Raw genomic sequence first — 20,470 nt, forward strand, 5'->3', positions numbered from 1 at the left:
GCTGAACATTGGGAGAACGACAAACTGTTGAAAGAGTTGAACTGAGCTATGACTTTTTTTTTTACTTCAGTCTTGAATTAAGCACAGCAGTGTTGCAGATTTGACTATCAGCCAGGATGGCTGTATGTGCACAGAAAGACACAGTAGGCCCACCTGGCTTCTCTGCTCAAAACAGCATACTTGTGCTGCCAGATTGTTTAGTGGGGTCATGTTTTAGGTCATTTTTGGGTACAGAGATTGCATCTCAGCTGTTTGTGGGGTTTTGGGGTGTTGTTTGGTTTGATTTGTTTTGGTTTGGGGAGGGCAGGTGCTACTATCTACTGTTGATGACAAAAGTTTTATAAATTTTATCTTTGTAACTGTTTTGAGAAAAATAACTATTTCTCCAGATGCTGTCTTCTGTCTTGGGAATGCCCACTCCTTCTTTAAGAGATGCAATTCAGCAAAATTAAAATTGGTGGGAGTGAAGGGGAGGCCAGGTGATGATTTTATTATACGTAACTGGTTTTCACCTCTTCAGATGAGGAGAGAATTCATAGCTCATGGGCCCTAATAATCGACAGAAGGAGTAACAAGTTTTCAAAATGCAAACAATTCCCAAATTTCATCTGGAGATCTTTCTTCACATAAGTCATGAATGTTTGACATAAACATGAATGCTGCTGACCACTGTTAAAAGGCACAAACCAACCCCAAAACTGACCAACCAAAAAACTACATATACACAAAACCCAGCTCCCAAACACCCACCTTTTTGAAGCAGCAGAAAAGGTTATTCTACTAAAAAAAAACAGGCGAGGGAATGGGGAGGGGAACCCTAAAAAACACCCCTAACAATTTATCTTTGATTTTCAGCTCATGAGAAGAAATGCATCAGTAGAGGGGAGGCTTTGATTCCAGCCACACAGTCAAAACTTTCACGAGTTAGCAGTGGCTTCGGCCTCTCTAAACTGACTGGTTCCAGGAGAAACCGCAAGGAGAGTGGGCTCAACAAACACAACCTCTCTACACAGGTAATTTTCATCAATTACTAACATGCAATCTAAAATCCAGCAATATATGTGCAGGGTTTGCAGTAAATATCCCAGGAGCATCTGCATATCTGCAAGATTAAGCCAAGAGTTAAGCTCTTTGTTGTTGGTGCATCTGGTCAGTTGTTTTTGGTTACATATATACTTTATTGCTTTGCTGTCTGGATCTTAAATTCAAATTGCAATACCGCCCTGAAATGGAAGCTGTGAGACAAATGCTTGTCCTTTTTTTTCATTCTACACCCAAGATTATATGAATCACGAAAATCCTTAAATGAACATTTTACATATCATGACTAAGCAAAGGCTACTTTGCTCTGTTTTTATTGTACGACAGAGAGGAGTTCAGCAAAACAGTATGTACTGGTAGAACTGGACATTCACTTTAGAAACCTGCTTGCTTAAAAATAAAATAAAATAAAAATTAAAAAAGATAGCAGCGTAGCACAGCAGTGATAGAGCTGTGTGCTCTCAGTAGGACAGTACCTGGTAGTGCATTGCAGGCAGTTCGTATAAAATATTTGAGGCATTGAAAACAAAGGAAAGATGGGTTTGAAAGTTTTGAAGGATTGAGTTCTTACTGTAATTAGCATTTGGAACAGTGGGGAGATGTTGGGCTGAAGGGGGCAGGTGGATTCCTGCCACAAGGTAATTTATAACTCCTGATGACTTAATCAGGAGTTAATTGTGACCTGTGAAAAAAAATCTGTTTCCAGTTCTTTTTATTGATCTGAAAATTATGCAGTGGCTTTGTTTAAAAAAAAAAAAAAAAAAGGAATTCCTGGTGTTCTAGGTTATTTTCCTGGTGGCCAGGCATACACATTAAAATATTAATAAAAAGGAAGAAACTCATGAACTGAGCCGACAAGGAACCATTTCTGTCTGTTGTCAGTAGAGGGAGCATGAAGTGAAAACAGGTGTATTGGGGCATGAAGTGAGGAGTGCTTCAGGATTTCCAACAAACTAGGCAGCACCCATGGAACGTTACTCAAAATGAAATACGGAAAAGTAGTAATATTTGTCAGTTAGTGCCAGTCTTTAGCTGTTTGGGACTGTTCTGAACTTTTAGTCACATGTTTAGAATATTTTTCAAATGTTTGCCAGTTTCTTTTAAAGGGTATCCCCATGCATGAATTTACTGCCTTTAAAAAAAATATAAATAATAAAAACACAAACAAAACCTTAAATACAGTTGCATGCATTAGTTTTAAATTCATCATCTAAGTAATTTTTTTAAGAAACTGTCACTTTTGAACGAGTTAGCAAGGGTGATGTGTTCATAGGCTTTTCGTTCAATCCAAACTGCTTTTATGAAGTGTCATTCTGTCTGTCCTTTTATCTTTGTATTAGGAAATTTCCCAGTGGATGTTCACTCACATTGCAGTGGTACGGGACCTGGTTGATATGCAGTATAAGGAATATCAGGAGGTATGGTTCAGGGGATTGATTGCCTGACACTGATATTTTTACCTGTTAGATTATACTGATCCTGTTTCTCAGTACAGGGCTTGTAAAATATTATGTCGTCATCGGTAAAATTCTTGTATATTTAGATAAAGATATTATTTTAAGGGATGTTTTAATGCAAAGAAATCAGAAAGCTAATTCTGATTTGGTTGTAGATGAAAACTCCTGTAGCAATGTTGCATAAGTTAAAACTTTTTTTTTTTCTCCAAGAAGCTTAAGTAGCCTTTCCTTAGAAGTAGGGACAGGGGGTAGAAAGAGAGGGATTGAAAGTATGCTAGATATGCTGCCTTACTAAACCATTGTAGAAAAACTTAAAAGAGATGTAGAAGCATTGTGTACAAACACTACTTTTATAGTAATACAGATATAATTTTGTGGTGCCTTTCCCAAATCATGCAGCAGCAGAAAGAGGCTGCTCTACCAGAATAAAACTGTACCCTGCTGTTTCTTTGAAGCAGCCCCAAAGTGCTTTGGTTCAAACTAGATTAACTTTTCATTTAACTTAATTAACCTCTCTCTTCAGTGTAAGCACAAGCAGGGGAGGCCTGCATAACAATTTTTGTTTTCGTACCTAAAATCCTTTTTCAAAATCTGTGGGTTAATGTTACATTTCTGGCATATTTGCCATCTATCAATGCATTCAATTATTAAAGATAAAAACCAAAACCGGAGCTTTTACCTTCTTTTTTTTTTTTTTTTTTCTCCTGTTGAGAAGATTACAATATGAGCCCTGCTTTTATGGTAACTGACACTGAAAATACCATTAAGAGATGCTAGAAAATGCTACTAGAATTTCGAATTATTATGCATCTTTGTCTTTGCTAACATCAGAGGCAGGCTTAACAACATCACTTTTGACAAATGTACAAATGTCTTTGTATTCAGCGTCAGCAGAATGCATTAAAATATGTGACGGAAGAGTGGTCTCAAATTGAATATGAGTTACTACGAGAGCGAGGTTTGTGGGGTCCCCCCATTGGCTCCCATCTTGACAAGTGGATGCTGGAGATGACAGAGGGTCCCTGCAGAATGAGGAAGAAGATGGTGCGAAACGACATGTTTTATGTTCAGTATCCCTACATGCCCGAAGCTGAGCAAGAAACAAACTTGCTGGTAAGCATACAAAATTTTGCAGTGAGTAATTCTTTGCACTGTTGTAAAATCCATACTTCTTTACACGTTTCTCTTAAGAAATGTGCTTTACTGTGTTGATATTATCTGGTATTCTGTTAGTATGTCCTAAATGGCTGGTGAGGTCTTGTTCTTCATAGTGTATTCAGGGAAGGGACTGAACCACTGGGCTCCAAACGAAGTGAACTGGAAGACTAGCATTGCAATGTAAAATAAGGGATGTTTGCATCAGCTAAGTGATCCTGCCAGTGAACAATGGAGGCATCTTCACAAGCCTCTGGAGGCCGAGAAGCTCTGTAACAATGGCAGGTTTCAGGCTGAGTTCTTGGCCTTATATTAGATGGTGTGGTAAACAGTGATCTGGAAAAAAAAAATGAAACAGACTACAGGCCTTGCTTTGAGTGCATTTGTGAAATGTACTTTCATCCATCCACAAATACGAATGTGGGCTATGTGGCAGAAATGCATGTGGCCTTCGAAAGCTTGGCGGTTAGTTGCTCTTGACTTTGGATTGCTGTTTTTTAAGAAATGCAGCAGTCTTTATTGTGTCTTTTTAGGCATGCGTGGATGTTCTTTCCTCAAATCAAGCATGAGTGTCAGAGTACTTAAAACAAGCAAACAAAAAATAGCATACAACCAATTTTAAACTATTAGGTATGGTTGTCTACTTGCAATCTGACACACAATAGCTGTAGTGACATTCTAATTCACATGAAGTGGAAAACGTGCCATCGTACATTCTTCTCAGAAGTGTTCTTTTTCTGATGTTTATATAATTGATGCCCTGTTTTCAGTCTGACATCTCAAGTAGACTTCCCGAGACACCTGATGATACCATTCCTCAAAAGGTAAAGAAACAAATACACTGACTGAAACAATGTAAAATAAATACAACCTTTTTTTTTCCTCCTGCATGTTAGGCAACCTTAACATAGCTTCTACGTCTGGCTTTCAACTCGCTCTTTCAGTAAATTTTTCCAGGCCTAAAGATTTTTTTGAGTAATCACGTTAGAAGATGTTACTGTGCTCTCCTCAACCTTCACCTAATAAAACTTTGTAGACGTTAACTTCTTTGCACACTAACCGGCTGTGTTGCGCTCTGCTCTCACTGTTCTCACTGTGGGAAGTGTTGTGGCTTCGGGATCTGAACTAATGGTCTGTGTAACATGTTTAGTAATGGGCAACACGGTCACTTGGAAGCACTTACTGGGAAGGTCTTTCATTCTAAGAGAGGATCCGCTGAGCAGTTTTTCTCCTTTTTGGCAACAATGGGCTGGAACAGGCCTACTTTTCTTAGAGCCCAGGTTAATGTTTTCTTACCTGACTCTTCTATTCACTTTTACTATTCATGAAATGTACATGTTTGTTTAAAAAACAGGAATCCTGCCTTGGAAATAACAGACTTATTTGGAAGTGGCTGCTCTGTGACCATTTCAGTGTTATGCTGCTTCTCTGCTAAATTACATTTGCAGTCTTGCCAATCACTAAGTACAGTGTTTAATGTGTTTTCTCCTTTTGAATTGCATAAGACAATGACAACTAATACATATGAATGAAAATCATTAAATTATACAGAATAGATCATAAATTGTTGCTGTGTTTGTTTCTTCATGTAGCAGTGCTAGTTTGGGTTTTTCTTTGTAGGCTGTACCTAAATTGTTTTCACAGAGGTGTGAAGTGTCACAGAAGTGACATTTTTGTGGTGATGAGTGAAGACCTATTTGAGCATAAGTGAGCAAATTAGATCACAGTGCCTTAAATTTTTGATTTTGTGGGCAGCCAGTTTGACCTGAAATAATAAATCTTGGTGTTGCTGATCTTAATCTCTTAGTTGTCCCAAACATCCATGTGTAATAAAGCTAATTTGATTTTATGGGTCATTTATTTTCCCATTGTACTATCATAGAGATGAACAACAACAAAATATCACATTTTGTTAATTTCCAGTTATTACTGCAAAAGTGGACAAGGGAAAATCTTGACTGAAATGGCAGGTGATATTATATAGTTCTGCATAAATCTAAAGCATTGAACTGGATTTATAATAATATTTTGTAAATATCCCAATCTAATTTCAGCATGCATGGGGAATAAAGCTACAAAACAAAAACAAAGAAAATTATTTCTGCTGGAGAACTGAACACATTGACAGTGAGCTTTCTAGAATTTGAGGGTGGGGTTAAACAGTAGTCAGAGAAGAAAATTTTCAGCTGCAGTATGAAATCGATGGGTTTTCTTCTATCCAAGTGCATCAGTATGTTTTAATTTTGGAAAGGTTTTTGCCTATTTAATACCTCTTTTGTCTTCACTCGTGTCCCCTGTGATCATTCTAATATATCTCTTGTCCTCATTTAATTTTTACTTCTATTTCAAACTCTACCTCCGTAATCAAGTGAGGAACATAAGAATTGCCTGTGGTGGGGGGCAGGATGGACAAACAAAAAAACCAACCAGCCAAAACGAAACAAAACAGCAACAATAAAAACACCAAAAAAAACCCTCAGGAAAACAAATGCAAACAAAAAAAATCCCTCCCAAAACCAAAACAAACAGTCAAACAAAACACCACCACCAAAATGAAGTGTATCATAATCCGTTGTCGTTACCCAAAGGTACAAAGAGTGCTGAAAGAATTACTTTGGTTCAATGGATCCTCTTGGACTGGTCTCCTGCCTGCAAACCATCAGAACCCTTACTAAACAAGAAACAACTGAATTAATTAATCATTTCTGAGCCTCAAAGGCAGTCACTGGCTGACTTTGGTTCATATCAACTTTCACCTATTTGTATCTTTCCTTGAGGCAGTTTTTTATTTGAACTGTTGCCTAGTAAAGAGGTCAGCTGGCTGATGAATAAGCTGTGTGTGTGTTGTAGGAAGTTATGAAGAACAATAACATGGCTGTCTGATCTGTCAATCTGAAGCACAAGTATCCCAGCCTTTTGTAACAGTTCAGAACATACTGGCCATGCTCCTTATTTCCCATGTTGTAAGTTTATTTACGGACATTTCTGCAACCCCATTATTAGTTGCGTGGCTGAATTAGGGAATGAGCCTGCAGATTAGATCTGCTGCAGAGTCTCTGTGTCTGTTTGTGTTGGTGTATATCTGAGCACGCACAAAACACTTGATGGGCATGCACTGTGCTGCACACAGTATTCCTGAAACACGTTCACTGACGTGAGTGAGGAGTTGACTGACCAAGCCATTTCTTCAATTATTTCTAAGAAACCTGCTCGTTACCGAAGAGCTATAAGTTACGACAGTAAGGAGTACTACATGCGCTTGGCTTCTGGAAATGCTGCCGTCTTCCAGGACACTATAGAAGAGCATACAGTGGGTGAAACGACTCAGCAGGAGCCAGAACACGGGGAGGACACTATTGCAAGAGTCAAAGGTTAGATCATTTGTTCTGTCCTGAACTGTTTTCTTTAAATTTATCTGCCTTTGTATCTTCTCATGCATTCGCATTAAGATCCTGTAGGATTCCTATTTTTCTGTCCAAGCATTGGATCAGCAATTTTAAAGTTCAGTAGGTTTTGCAAAGTGAAATTGTTGTGTGTCTGGCTTTCTTTGTATGTATGTATCTATCTATCTATCTATCTCTCTATCTGTCTATCTCTATTCTTCTTTTCCAGGCCTGGTGAAGCCTCCCCTGAAACGATCTCGCTCTGCCCCTGATGGAGGAGATGATGAGAACCAGGAGCAATCGCAGGATCAGATTGCTGAGGGAAGCTCAATTGATGAAGAGGAGAAGACTGACAATACAACCTTACTTCGACTTCTCGAAGAAGGAGAGAAGGTACTGTGTACTTCAAACACACTAAGCACTTACTGTATCGGAATTTCTGCATGACATGTTGGAGGCCTGAATAAATGTCCAAAATACATTCCCTGATCTACAGCTGAATTTGCTTGATGTTCCATCAGCTTCTTCTGTGAAACCAAACGTGTGCTCTGGTTCAAAGAGGTCCTGAGCTGAAAACCCTGTGCTGGAAACATTCTTTTTCTTTACTTCTGCCTGCTAGGTTAAAAAGAACTTGTCTCGAAATGAAAGCTGCAAGTTATCCCATGCTTGGATTATTATCCTGTCTGCTTAATGAATCCAGACAGAAAGTATATTTTGCAAATATAAACACTGAACTTGGGAAACTGTCTATAATTAATTTTTCCCTTTGTTAGGATAAAAAAAAACTTGAGAACTGGTATTGTGTCCCCAAGAATAGTGTCGAACTGCCATGCTGCATATTTAAGCATTCTAGAGTTTGTCTGAAGTATACCAGTAAATTTGTGATCACATTCAAGTGGGCTACAGGTTCCAAAATATACTCAAGAAGCATGGAATGAGTGGATAAGTTGGTAAATATGTAAATCTGTATTATACGGAGGAGGTTTTTTTTAACTCCCTCCCCAATTGCTAATTGCAGATGTTAGGTATATCTCAGATTAAGGGGAAAAAATAGCAGACGTTGGCTGTATCTACAAGTGATGAGAGTGTCTGGGGCTTGTTCTAACAAAGCGATGGCCTGAACTTGTTGACCTGCTTTTGCCAAATGTCTGCTTTTCGTTACAGATTCAGCACATGTACCGCTGTGCTCGGGTTCAGGGCCTTGACACCAGTGAAGGGCTGCTGCTCTTTGGGAAAGAGCACTTCTATGTCATTGATGGATTTACAATGACAGCCACCAGAGAAATAAGAGATATTGAGACACTGCCTCCAAAGTGAGTCGATTAATAGAGAACTTCATCAGTCTTTAATAGCTGAACAAGAACTGTTTAATGAGGTTTTTGAGAGTTCAACTCCAAAATAATGTCAGATTCATAAAGACCTCAGGAGCAGTTTCCTCTGTGTGATATGGTATATTGTCAAAATTGGTTGTTTCTGTAACTGGACTCTCATGTGAATTAAGAGAATAATTATTTTAATTTATCTTCTTTTTAATCCCTTTTCTTTTGCCTGTTTATGCTCATTTGCAGGATGCATGAGCCAATCATACCCAGGGGAGCAAGGCAAGGTCCAAGTCAACTTAAAAGAACATGCAGCATTTTTGCATATGAAGATATCAAGGAAGTACATAAAAGGAGATACCTTTTGCAGGTAACTCAGACAACTGTATTTCGATTGAGGAGTCAACTATGGAATTTGTTAACAATGTAGTCATTTTTCAAAAGCAAAATAAATACATAACATATCAGTATTTGGAAAGTGAAGCTGTTCATTATGTTGAAATTGAATTGCCTGAGTCAGGCACCTATGTTTGAACATTTTGCTTACAGTGGTTTCGTTTATTGGGTGAATTAGCGAATTCTAGTGTTGCAAAAATAAAACAGCTGTCTGCACAAAGCAAAGCCTGCTTCACCATAATTTTGTGTCAGATGTGGCATAGTCTGACTAACTGTTCTGTTCTATGTCTGACCTTCAGAGGAGACTAGCAAATATGTTAGTGTTGACTTGGATTTGTCCTCTTTGTTTTCAGCCAATTGCAATTGAAGTTTTCTCAGGAGACGGACGGAACTATCTTCTAGCTTTCCAAAAAGGGATTAGAAACAAAGTTTATCAAAGGTATTGTAAAATAAGTTAAATTTAAAACATTTAATTTGAATATTTCCAAATACCTGTTGTTGAGCATACAGCATATAACAACCAGACGCAGATTGCAGGAGTGATGCGCATCAGGCAGTGGACAACCCGGTAACAAACCTGGTGCTGCACAAAAGGAACACTTGGAAGTGCTGATGCTTGCGTGTGAAACTTGGGGTGTGTGTTCGGTGAGAAAAGAGTCATTCAGTGTTGTTGAAGGTGTTATGGAGCTGCTTAAGATGAACTTTGTAATTGTAATAAATGCACTCTGTTTCTAAAAAGACAACATACCCAGGATAGAAATACTAATGTTATTTTCCTTTTGACTGCTGATGCAGGTTTTTGGCTGTGGTGCCATCTCTAACTGACAGTTCTGAGTCGGTGTCCGGACAGAGGCCAAACACCAGTGTAGAGCAAGGGTACGTGGTTTGATTCCTCACAAGCTCTGTAGCTCATCAGTTGAAAGTAAATGTTGCTTGCATTAAGGTCAGGGTTCACTGGAGAGGACTGCAACCTCAGGTTAAAATTGGGCATTACGAAAGTAAATAGCTAGTGATGCTGTGCTCCAGTTATTTAACTGAACTTAATACTATTGGCATCGGTGGTATATCTTCTTAGTGATTAATGTATGTTATCAAGATTAACATTATCAGTATACAGATACATTCTAAAAGGAATTGGAATGCCAAAGGCATTAGGTTAGTCTAAGTTGTTAAAGATATTTTCCTTGTTGGCAGCCTGTTAAATACCTTTGTATTTGCACTGAATTGCACAGTTAATTTGTATAGCGCTAGCAGTCTGTGTTTAGAAATAAAAAAGGCACAGCTAAAGCAGAAAGGAACCAAGCCCTGTTTTTCTAATTGTTACAATTTACAAGTTTTCATTTTAAAACTTTGGATTTTCTTGTGAAGATATAACCCAGATATTACTGCTAAGTCAGAAAACACACTTGCTTCTTCCCTTTAGGTCTGGCTTGCTTAGCACTTTAGTGGGAGAAAAGTCTGTTACTCAAAGATGGGAAGTAAGTATGAAATTTTGGGATTTTTTTTTTTAATTAAATTCCACATTTTGTAGTGATGCATAATTAGTGCACATAAGCTGCATCCTCTGTTTCAAACAGGTGGAATATACTACTGTTGTATCTCAGTGTTTTAGTTCATAGTATTAATGTTTCATTGTATCATCATCAAATAGGAAATGGTTTTACTGTTGAAAATGCACAGGGAGGGACTATAGTAAAAGTAGAGTAAGCATTGTAGTACTGAAGTAAGTTTCATAAGTTTGGGGAGAGCTGAACACCTTGGCAGTCTGGCAGCGCAGACGTTCGATTGTTGTAAAGTGAACACTTCACAGTGCTGTTATCTGTTTCCCTTAAGAGAGGAGAAATCAGTAACTTCCAGTACCTGATGCACTTGAATACTCTGGCGGGCAGATCCTATAACGATCTCATGCAGTACCCTGTCTTTCCCTGGATCCTCGCAGACTACGATTCAGAGGTAAATCAAATATCTTGTCAGCCTAATAGGAATCTTCTATGTGTTGGAGGTTTTGCAAATATTATAGCTGGCTCATACTGCCTTGGTAAAACCAGGTTTTATCTTTATTGCCAGTTGTTCAATTTAACTTATTTTGTAATGTTCCTGGGATATTAGAGATTCTTGGCTGTCCCGTGTGGACAGGTCCTTGCCTGTGCTGATTTTACAGATTTTGTTGGACTGTGCACAGGTGAGGGCCAGGATGTGTAGCTGCTTCCAAGGCAGTTGCCTCTCCTTTATGTTGCAGCAGTTCCTGTAAGTCTTTGCATTAGCTTTCTACTGGATATCCTGGAGGATGTTTTGCCTGCAGAGAAAGCATGCTTCTCCAGAAGACTCTACTAGAGGCCACTATGAAATCTGTCCCTGCAGTGAAGAATTTGCCCTTGAAAAAGCTGAAGAATCCTGTTAATGCTTTTGTGGTCAGCCATCGCTACCACCTGGACCGTAACATAAAATATTGTTAGGGTGCATGCCAAGTATTCAAGAACAGAATTAGGGTAAACTGGGGAACAGGATGAAGTGAGCAGGGTGAAAATTATCCAGAGACCAGGTGTAACTTAAAACAAAAAAACACTGACTCTCGTAGATCAGATTTGAAGAACTGGTTTAAGAGTATTCAACATTGCACCTGCTGTGTGCATAGAAACCAAAGATGACAGCCTTAGGAGGTATGTGGTGTTAAATATGGTAATCAGCAGCATTCAAAGGGTGTGTTTTGGCCTTTTTGTGGGGGTTTTCTGTTTGTTTTTGTTGTTGTGTGTGTTTGTTTGTTTTAAATAAAACTGGTGTCTGTTTTATTTTTGAAGGAACTGGATCTTACAAATCCCAAGACATTCAGAAACCTGGCCAAGCCCATGGGAGCTCAAACAGAAGACAGGTTAGCCCAGTACAAGAAGCGATACAAAGATTGGGAGGATCCCAATGGTAAGTAATGATACATGCTGCGGGAAGAACAGAGGGACATGTGCCTCTCACATGGTGGAAGTCAGTCATAGATTTTTGTAATGTGAGTCAAGAGATGTTGATGTGGATATGCAGAACTCTACCATGGTTTTTAGTGACTCTCCAACAAATACTAAAATAGAGCAAAGGCACATACTTGTTGCATTGGTTTGTTTGTTTTAAATCCAAATGACAGCATTTGTGTATATGTAAAAATAAAGACAAAACAGTTGCACATTCAGAGCACTTGAATGTTGACTAAACGCTGGAGTAGGCAAACACATGAAGCATGCAACCAGCTCTCTGACTAACACAGTTTGAGTGCTGCTGCGAGAAAATAAGTTGTACAAAGGAGTGGGAATACTTCTGCATTAGCAGTGTGCTAGCTTTTTCATTTTTTAGTGTTTTTATTTTTTCTAAGGAAACAGCATTTTCTTAGCTAGGAAAAAAAAAAAAACACCACCAAACCCAACAAAAACTGTGCACTAATAGGTTCTTAAATTTGGAATGCTTCAGAGTGAGGTGCAATTAAGTTACGTATTCTCGGTTTTAGAGCTTCCTCATATATTGAAAATAAAACTTGGGTGTTTGGCAAGGCAGCTATTATATGAAAGGTTTTTTGTTGTGTGGTTTCATTGAAAAAACAAGCCTGTTTAACTATGGCAGTGCTGTTCTGTATCAAACAGCAGCAGGCGACAAAGAAATTCATTTCTAGAAATGAATCAGTATATTCTAAGTGTATTTATGCAGAATTTTTGCCAGAAGATTAGGAAAATAAAAGCTGTACAAAAATCTGTAGTCAACAATTCTGAGATGCATTTCTGCGCAAGCTTTTGGTTCCACAGTAACCAATAAGACTAAAAGTTAAAAAAAAAGTTTCTTCAGCAGAAATCACACCATAACTGCGCTGCAACATTTCAATTAGTTAGAATTAAAAGTTACTACCCATTCAATATTGCTGGGCAGAAACCTGTTGAAGTAGGGCTACTGGACTGCAGCCAAAACTCAAGGGGTAACCGTGACAAAACACAAAGCTTTCAGATTCATGAGAATGAAAATTATAAATTCCAATGTTTAATGTTTCTAAGGTCACGTACTATTGATTTTGGTATCTAACTGCTTTATTTGTTCTATGTTTATGATTTTTAATCTTCTCCAGGGGAAACTCCAGCTTATCACTATGGGACCCACTATTCATCGGCCATGATAGTGGCTTCTTATCTTGTCCGGATGGAGCCTTTTACTCAAATTTTCTTACGGTTACAGGTAAGAAGTACACCACCTCACTTTGTGCTTCTTTCCTGCTGCACATTTGAGACCTAAATGAAAAATGCAGTCGGTCACCTTTGTTCTTGTCAAATGTGGTAGAAGAAATATTTTTAGCAGAGTGATTAGTTCCTGGGAGGTTTTGATGCTTCTTTGTAAAAGATGCAATAGAGTTAAATTTTTTTTTCCTCGTAATTTTAACATTTCTCTAAATGTATGCAGAACAAAATATTAGCAGACAAAAAAAACTCCATGTTTTCTTGTGAAAAAATTATTTCGTTCATCATGCTTTATTTGTCTGTTGTTGAGAGGATCATATGCCAATTGTTTAATTCTGTACTGGAGGTGTTGGAAGATTGTTATTTTAAACCAATATGTCTCTCCAAAGAGCCGTTTTAGTACTGAGTGTTAAAATAAATGTTTGCAGAACCTAGAATTGTTAGTTAGTTTTGATGAGTAGCAGGGTTTGTAACATTACCTATAAAATATTTTCCTAGACAGAAGCCATCAGGCAAAAACATTTATTTTCTTTGCCGTAGGGTTTCTCTGGGAGAGACTAAACTTTGAAACAGGGCTGGATGACTCCCTTCTTAAAATTCTCTATATCTGTATCTCAATGCTTTGTATTTACTATTATTGTGCACCAAAAAGTAACGCGGCTGTTTAAACCCGCAGTGTTAGAGGAAGAAACATACTACGTTCTGTAGTTTCTTTATTAGGCAGAGAGTGTTTGGGGTTCCTTTCTTGCCAAAATCTGCTGTGCTGAGAGATATGCTGATGCCCTGATGCTTCTTGCTGTGTCCCACAGGGCGGTCACTTCGACCTGGCTGACCGAATGTTTCACAGCGTGCGGGAGGCCTGGTATTCTGCCTCGAAGCACAATATGGCAGATGTGAAGGAGCTCATCCCGGAGTTCTTCTACCTCCCCGAGTTCCTCCTCAATTCTAACAACTTTGACCTAGGTATGCAGAAAGAGAGTCATTATTCAATGGGAGTCAAATTTCACACCCTGCTGGCCATAGGACATAAATACTACTTAGTATGTCACCTAAACAGTGGCTTTAAGATGTTATTTTGTGAGCTCTGTGTTGTGCATCTTAATAGCAACAAATAAAGATTAAGCAAGTTGTAGGTTTTAACAGCCTCAAATCCTTTACTCAAAATGCATTGTAAGAGGTTGGAATCACAACCTTACAAAACCAAAAAAACCCACCTTACAAAACCTCTCCCAAGTCTATTTCACACAGAAGGGTAATGGCTGTTACCAGAAAAATACTGAAGCCTTGTCCACTTGCCTCCATAGACGATAATTTTGGACTGTGACTATCAAAGTCCTAAAAACTCTTCATTGAGGTTTTGGAACAACAGGAGCAAAAGTTTTGTTCAGAACAACTGTCAAACATTGTGTGATACTTCTGATTGTGTCAGTTCCTCGCTCTTCCGTTCCCCTCCCCCCCAGATAAAAAAGAGAAGAAAAGCTCTGAAGTCTGATGATGCAAGTAACGTTTCTATTGGAACAATGTTCTTGGAACTTGTGCGCCCCTGTAAACTTGGAAATTTGTTGGTGTTCCTCTGAGCTAATAGGAGGTCTGGAATTGTTCTTGGCAACAAATGACAAAACAAGAATATAGCTGGGAAGTCTTAACAAGTACATTTTTAGTAATTGCAACATGCTGCTGTTTAATGTTCAGGGTGCGAAGGGGGCTGTCTGAGACCCAAATGAATGTATGTGGCCAGACCATGGGCAGGGAAATCACCCATGTCCTTGGGTGTGAAGCTAGAGGGACATGAGAAATTCATATGTAGCCTGTATTCCTGTGGTGTGTAGGCATTCTCTTGAGTAAAACAACCATTGGATACAGAATGTTTGTATTGTGAAGAAAATAAATCCTAGGATTAAATACTGTTCCACTAAGGTTTCTCAGTATAGTTTACTGTTACACTGTTTCATATGGGGATTTATTTTCTTCAAAATGTACTCAGTTGACATGCCATTACTATAATATATATCCACTAAACAGATGCCAAATACAGGAAGTTATGTTCTCTCTTAAATGGGGGTAGCACGTTTATTCCAGTTTTCCTCACAGCATAAGAATAATTTTAAAAGAGATAAGGGAATGAAGCTTCCTGCACTGATTTCCTCTGGCTGCAGAATGGAGATCTGCTGCTGTGGCAGTTCTGGTAGCAGGGTTGGCTACATTGGTGTGAGCCAAACCTATAGAACAAGATTCTGGTCATGCAGTGATGGCAAAAGTGTCTTTTACTGGGTGCTGTTTTCATTAACTTTCATGCACCCCAGTGTCTTTCCTGTGATGCAGAAATTAACTGAAGTAGAAATATTAAGACAAAAACTGACGTTCCAAGAGCACTTTGGCGGGGAAACATAAAGGTTTTGACTTTAGACTGTACATTGTGAAGTTGTGAAAAGATTGAGGAGTAGTGATGTAATCAGCACCTCCTAGCTAAAAGGGTCATGTTTGTTCTGAAGAGCACATGCTGAAACAGTTTTGTCATCTTCCAAATTCTTAGCAAGGAATATTTGAATTCTTCATCCTGTGAGCAATCTCACATAAACAACTGAGACAGAATTTTTCATGTTGAGACTGCTTGACATTTTAAAATTCCACAGCTTGTTTTATAAAGGAAATCTATTATAATTTGATATTTTATGCATTTATTATTATTTTCTTACTGCTGTAGTGAGGTTTCAGTGCTTCTCTCCTATTTTTTCTTTCAGGTTGCAAACAAAATGGCACTAAACTTGGTGATGTAATACTCCCGCCCTGGGCAAAAGGAGATCCTCGTGAATTTATCAGAGTTCATCGGGAGGTAATCTGCCTTTTAATAATGGTAGTAGAAAATGTCAGTTGGGACTTTCCACTACATATTAGTCTAAGCTGGATTCATGCAGTCACAGCCACTAAGCCAGTCCATGAGTTCTGCGTTGATAGCTAATTGTTGTAAAGGTTTGCAGAACTGGTGTTTCCTCCCCTTCCTGTTTAGCTAGGGAGTACATTGAGGCAAGCCTTGCTTCAGTGAAAAGCTTTATCAAAACATATGTCAAAATATATTCTGCATTTTTCTTTGCGGCAAGCATAGTAACCTCAACTGATGACTGATACGGCTTGTTTTAATGCATGCCCTTTGAATTTCAGGCTCTGGAATGCGACTTTGTGAGTGCACATCTGCATGAGTGGATTGACTTGATCTTTGGCTATAAACAGCAAGGTCCTGCTGCAGTAGAAGCTGTAAATGTCTTTCACCATCTCTTCTATGAGGGACAAGTGGACATATATAACATCAATGATCCATTAAAAGAGACAGCTACCATAGGATTCATTAATAACTTTGGACAGATACCAAAGCAGGTATACCATTTGTAGGATTCTTATTTGCCAGATGACACTCGGGTTGAAACGTATTAATATAGAATGGGAAAGTGTTTTAGGAACGAAACTTCCTGGGAGCGTTTTTCCATAAATAATCTTCCAGTGATGTGAAATCAGTTGCATTTCCATCATAAAAGCAACAAAAATCAACTTTAATCTTTGCTTGTGAGATTAGAAATGTCTTTTTATCCCCTTTTGCACCCTTAAAATGAAGGTGAGATGCCTTGTGGTTCAACTTAAAAATCAGCATCAAAAAAATATGGTCCTGCCACAAAGTGTAGCACTTCAAGTCAGAGAGGAGCAGTGAAAGTACAACTTCAAAGTAATGCCTATTGTTTAGGTATTTTAAGTTACTCTGTAATAAAGTAATTTCTATGATAGCTTACACATTTTTCTACACCAGTCTCTTGGTGTTCTGCAGGGCTTAGCCACTTCTTTCATTTGAGGAATCTGTTGAAAAAAAAAAAAACTCAAAAATTAAATTAAGAAGATTGACTCTTATGGGACAGCTATAGTTAAGGAGCTTTTAACACAGACACATCTTTGCTGCAGCTTTAAAGTTTGAGTTGTCTTTAAGAGATTACATCAAATTATTAAATGTAATATTAAGTCTGAAGTTTTACTTTCTTAGCTTTTAGGGCTCAAGGATTTTTTTCTTCTTTTTTTTTTTTTTTTTAATTAGGCATTTCTTTAGGCTTGTTTTTTTTGCTGTCCAGTGAAACTTTTAAATGTCATCGGTGAATTTTTCCAAACCTAGATCTGGTGGAAACCACAAATACCTTCAGCAATTCCCTGGGAACCCAACCCCTGTGTCAGGACCTCTAGACTGCAGCAGGACAGAATGTGTTAGGATAGCCACAGGATATGTCCTGTGGGGACCCATTGACAGCTGTCTGTCTCATTGCTTGGAAGGAAGGCTAAGAACTGCTTGCCTTTCCTCAGTGGCTGTTTTTCTCCTTTTCCTACCTTTCTTTCTCTTGATAATCCAGATTGTACGTAGTGGCTGTGGGGTTTTCTCCTCTTAAGTAATATCAGTCCGCTGGTAGTGATGATAATCAGACATGGCCCAGCTAAAGCCAGATAAAGGCTGGGGATGAGAGCAGGGCAGTGGGAGAGCATCACAGCTGAGTTCAAAGGGCTGCCTGAACCCTCCAATGCCTGTTAGGTATAAACCTATGATGAGACTTGCCAGAGATTGTGTGATGCTTTTCTAGATGAAATAGGCAGACTACAATAAATTTTGGAAACTCAGAACTCCTTCATTTAGTCATTTTTGGTGGTGCTGATTACTTTGGAGCACATTTTTACGTAACTGTGGAGTTTTGTTATTATCTTCTGTGATTTCCTAGGAGGGATCTAGGGCAGGCTATCTCAGTGTTGCAAGTGCTATGCGCTTTTTCACTCCTTTGCTGCATGGAGATACAGCACGGAGACCATTGCCTTTACCCTGTCTCTTCCACCGGTAATGCCCCTGGTATTTCTGTTTCCTGTTTTAAAAAGTTGTACTGTAAAACCTTCCAGAACCGGTGCTATGTTTGGAGTCATAGAATCACAGAATGTCCGGAGTTGGGAGGGACCCACAAGGATCATTGAGTTCAGCTCCTGTCCCTGCATATGACAACCCCACAGTTCACACCATGTGTCTGAGGGCATTGTCCAGTCTCTTCTTGAACACTGTCAGGCTTGAGGCTGTGACACCTCCCTGGGGATCCTGTTCCAGTGCTCCACCACCCTCTGGGTGAAGAACCTTTTCCTAATGTCCAACCTAAACCTCCCCTGGCACATCTTCCTGTCATTCGCTCAGGTTCTGTCATCGGTTGCTAAAGAGTTCAGTGCCTGCCCTTCCTCCTTCCCTTGTGAGGAAGCTGTAGATGATGATGAGGTTTCCCCTCAGTGTCCTCCAGGCTGAACAAACCAAGGGCTCTTGCAGATTCTGCAAGGGTCCCAAGATGCCACAGCCTGGGAATGCAGAGCAGAATGAATAAGCAAGAGGGACAGTCACTGAGAGGAGAAAGGCAGTGTTTTTTTCTTGCTGAAGCTGGTGTTTTTTGAGATCAGTTGCCCATGTGAGTGCTCTGTGATGTGCCTTCTCTCTTCATCTTCTCGTAGCCCAGCCAGATGCGAGGCATGCTGTAGTTCAGGGAGAGCTGCGGCACGTAGGCCTGTTGTTGTCCTTCGTACCCAGAGTGTAGGTGCGAGCAGTAGTAATGTGTGTGCATGCTCATAGCTCAGCTACCTCAGGCTTATGCATGTTCCCTTTGCAAACAGATAACACATCTCAAAGGGCTATAAGGAAAATAACTTTCAGCCTTGGAATTCCATTTCTTCTTTCAGTGCCATAAGAGCCTCTCTGCCAAAGAGTAATTGAAATCTTACAAAACGTCACTCAATATTTATATTTGTCATTTAGATATTATAATACATAACATCTACCATCCAAATTGCTTATAATGAATGTATCATGTGATAAACCTTAGTGTGTGTCATTGATGATCACAGCTTATTAGAAGCAATGATTGGTTGGTTTAACACTGCCTGAGATACCAGGAATGGTCAGTGAATCAGTAAAAGGGAAATTAAATAACTCGTAATGAAAAGACAGGCAGAAAATAATCAGGTGCCAAGATGCGTTTCTTGTCCATGACTGTCATATGCAGCCCAATTAAGCACCACCCATGCCGTTATTCTGGTTTTTGGTAGCCTGGCCAAAAATTAGCTTTTGGTTTGTCTTAGGTTAGAATTCAAGATCAACTTTGGGATTTTTGCTTGCTTTACCTCAACTGCTTTTGCAACTGGAGGTGGCTTTAAAGATACTTTGCATGCTATATCCTTGTTGGATTTCGTATTGTTTTTTGATGTCTTATTGAAATGTTTGCCAGAAGTTATTAGAGAACACTGAGAACAGTTAAGTTATGTTTGCTGTCATGCAGAATTTTTAGAAGGTGAATTGAACATATTGATGATCTTTTTAAAGCTTGTGCTCTTGTAAACCTGTAATTTTGTGATGATAATTAATGTCTTGATGAATTTCAGCTCTTTAAAAAACCACACCCACCAAAGCGTGTCAGAAGCCGACTGAATGGAGAGGCTGTGGGAACCTCTGTGCCCCCTGGTTTCTCAAGTGACAAGATTTTTTTCCATCATTTGGACAATCTACGACCATCCCTTGCCCCAGTGAAAGGTAAACTGTAGAACTACAGTAATTATTCCTGTTTCTTTGCCAGAGCATTCAGGTTTCAGCAAGATCATATTTTTGCATGTTTGGTTTACTTCTGGTGTTCTTAATGCCCGTGCTTTTGTGAGAAAGACAAATATAAAATATCCTAATGCTGTAAGATTATGTTCTTAGTTACCTTAAAGCATACTTGGGAAGCACCAAACCTGTGTTGGCCTAGCATAACATTTTATAAAGGAGGATAAAATTAGGCCCAAGCACCTCTTTAATTTTAATTTAACAAATTGTCTGAAGCAAGTTTCAGAAGTGTCTGAACAATATTCAGGGTACTTTGCTTCTGGGTCTGTGATGACCTCAATTTTTGTGATTTGTGTAGCAGAAAGATTCTTTATCACAATGCCAAGAAATACTGAGAAATGTTGGCAGGAAAGGTGGTGTTGGAAGCCACACTCAGATTAAAAAAATGTATTTTTTGAGTTCATATCTGACATTGGGCTGAGCAAAAGTTAATTGTCTGTGGAGCACGTAAATGATACATAGTGATTTATTTCCTAGTTGATTAAATTAATCTGTGCTTGCCTGCTATACAGAAAGAAGGGCGTAGTATTACACAGGACACAGCAGGGCTACAGTCTAAGACAGAAAATTTGAAAGCACTAATCTATATTGGCAAACCTTTGGGAAAAGCAGGTAGGACACCACAGGTTGTAGTCAGGAATGAAGTCTGTGAGAACGTGTGGCCAAGATGTTGGAATCAATACCAAAAATTTATTTTTATTTATTCCAAAAATGATACAATCACTTTTAATGAGCCAGCACTGTGCCCTTGTGGCCAGGAAGGCAAATGGCAGCCTGCGATGTATTAGAAGGGGGGTGATCAGTAGGTTGAGAGAGGTTCTCCTTCCCCTCTACTCTGCCCTGGTGAGACCCCATCTGGAATATTGTGTCCAGT

At 39.0% G+C, this 20,470-nt stretch overlaps 1 protein-coding gene across 8 annotated transcripts in view; it reads left to right on the forward strand.

Moving 5' to 3' along the window:
• Window positions 1-20,470, forward strand: part of WDFY3 (WD repeat and FYVE domain containing 3) — a 168,462-nt gene that overhangs the window by 135,174 nt on the left and 12,818 nt on the right. For 7 of the 8 annotated variants that reach the window (XM_071807984.1, XM_065837921.2, XM_071807979.1 and 4 more), the window contains 18 exons: window positions 856-1,013; window positions 2,382-2,459; window positions 3,384-3,611; window positions 4,424-4,477; window positions 6,856-7,024; window positions 7,266-7,429; window positions 8,201-8,349; window positions 8,605-8,725; window positions 9,105-9,190; window positions 9,547-9,627; window positions 10,175-10,229; window positions 10,585-10,704; window positions 11,550-11,667; window positions 12,845-12,951; window positions 13,760-13,913; window positions 15,692-15,783; window positions 16,110-16,322; window positions 19,377-19,524. In XM_071807984.1, coding sequence (XP_071664085.1) covers window positions 856-1,013; window positions 2,382-2,459; window positions 3,384-3,611; window positions 4,424-4,477; window positions 6,856-7,024; window positions 7,266-7,429; window positions 8,201-8,349; window positions 8,605-8,725; window positions 9,105-9,190; window positions 9,547-9,627; window positions 10,175-10,229; window positions 10,585-10,704; window positions 11,550-11,667; window positions 12,845-12,951; window positions 13,760-13,913; window positions 15,692-15,783; window positions 16,110-16,322; window positions 19,377-19,524 — 2,295 coding nt within the window. The remainder of the gene's footprint in view (window positions 1-855; window positions 1,014-2,381; window positions 2,460-3,383; window positions 3,612-4,423; window positions 4,478-6,855; window positions 7,025-7,265; window positions 7,430-8,200; window positions 8,350-8,604; window positions 8,726-9,104; window positions 9,191-9,546; window positions 9,628-10,174; window positions 10,230-10,584; window positions 10,705-11,549; window positions 11,668-12,844; window positions 12,952-13,759; window positions 13,914-15,691; window positions 15,784-16,109; window positions 16,323-19,376; window positions 19,525-20,470) is intronic. The other variant, XM_071807981.1, reaches the window with a different exon arrangement.

This window comes from Patagioenas fasciata, chromosome 4 (genome assembly GCF_037038585.1).
Source record: "Patagioenas fasciata isolate bPatFas1 chromosome 4, bPatFas1.hap1, whole genome shotgun sequence".
Lineage (NCBI taxonomy): Eukaryota > Metazoa > Chordata > Aves > Columbiformes > Columbidae > Patagioenas > Patagioenas fasciata.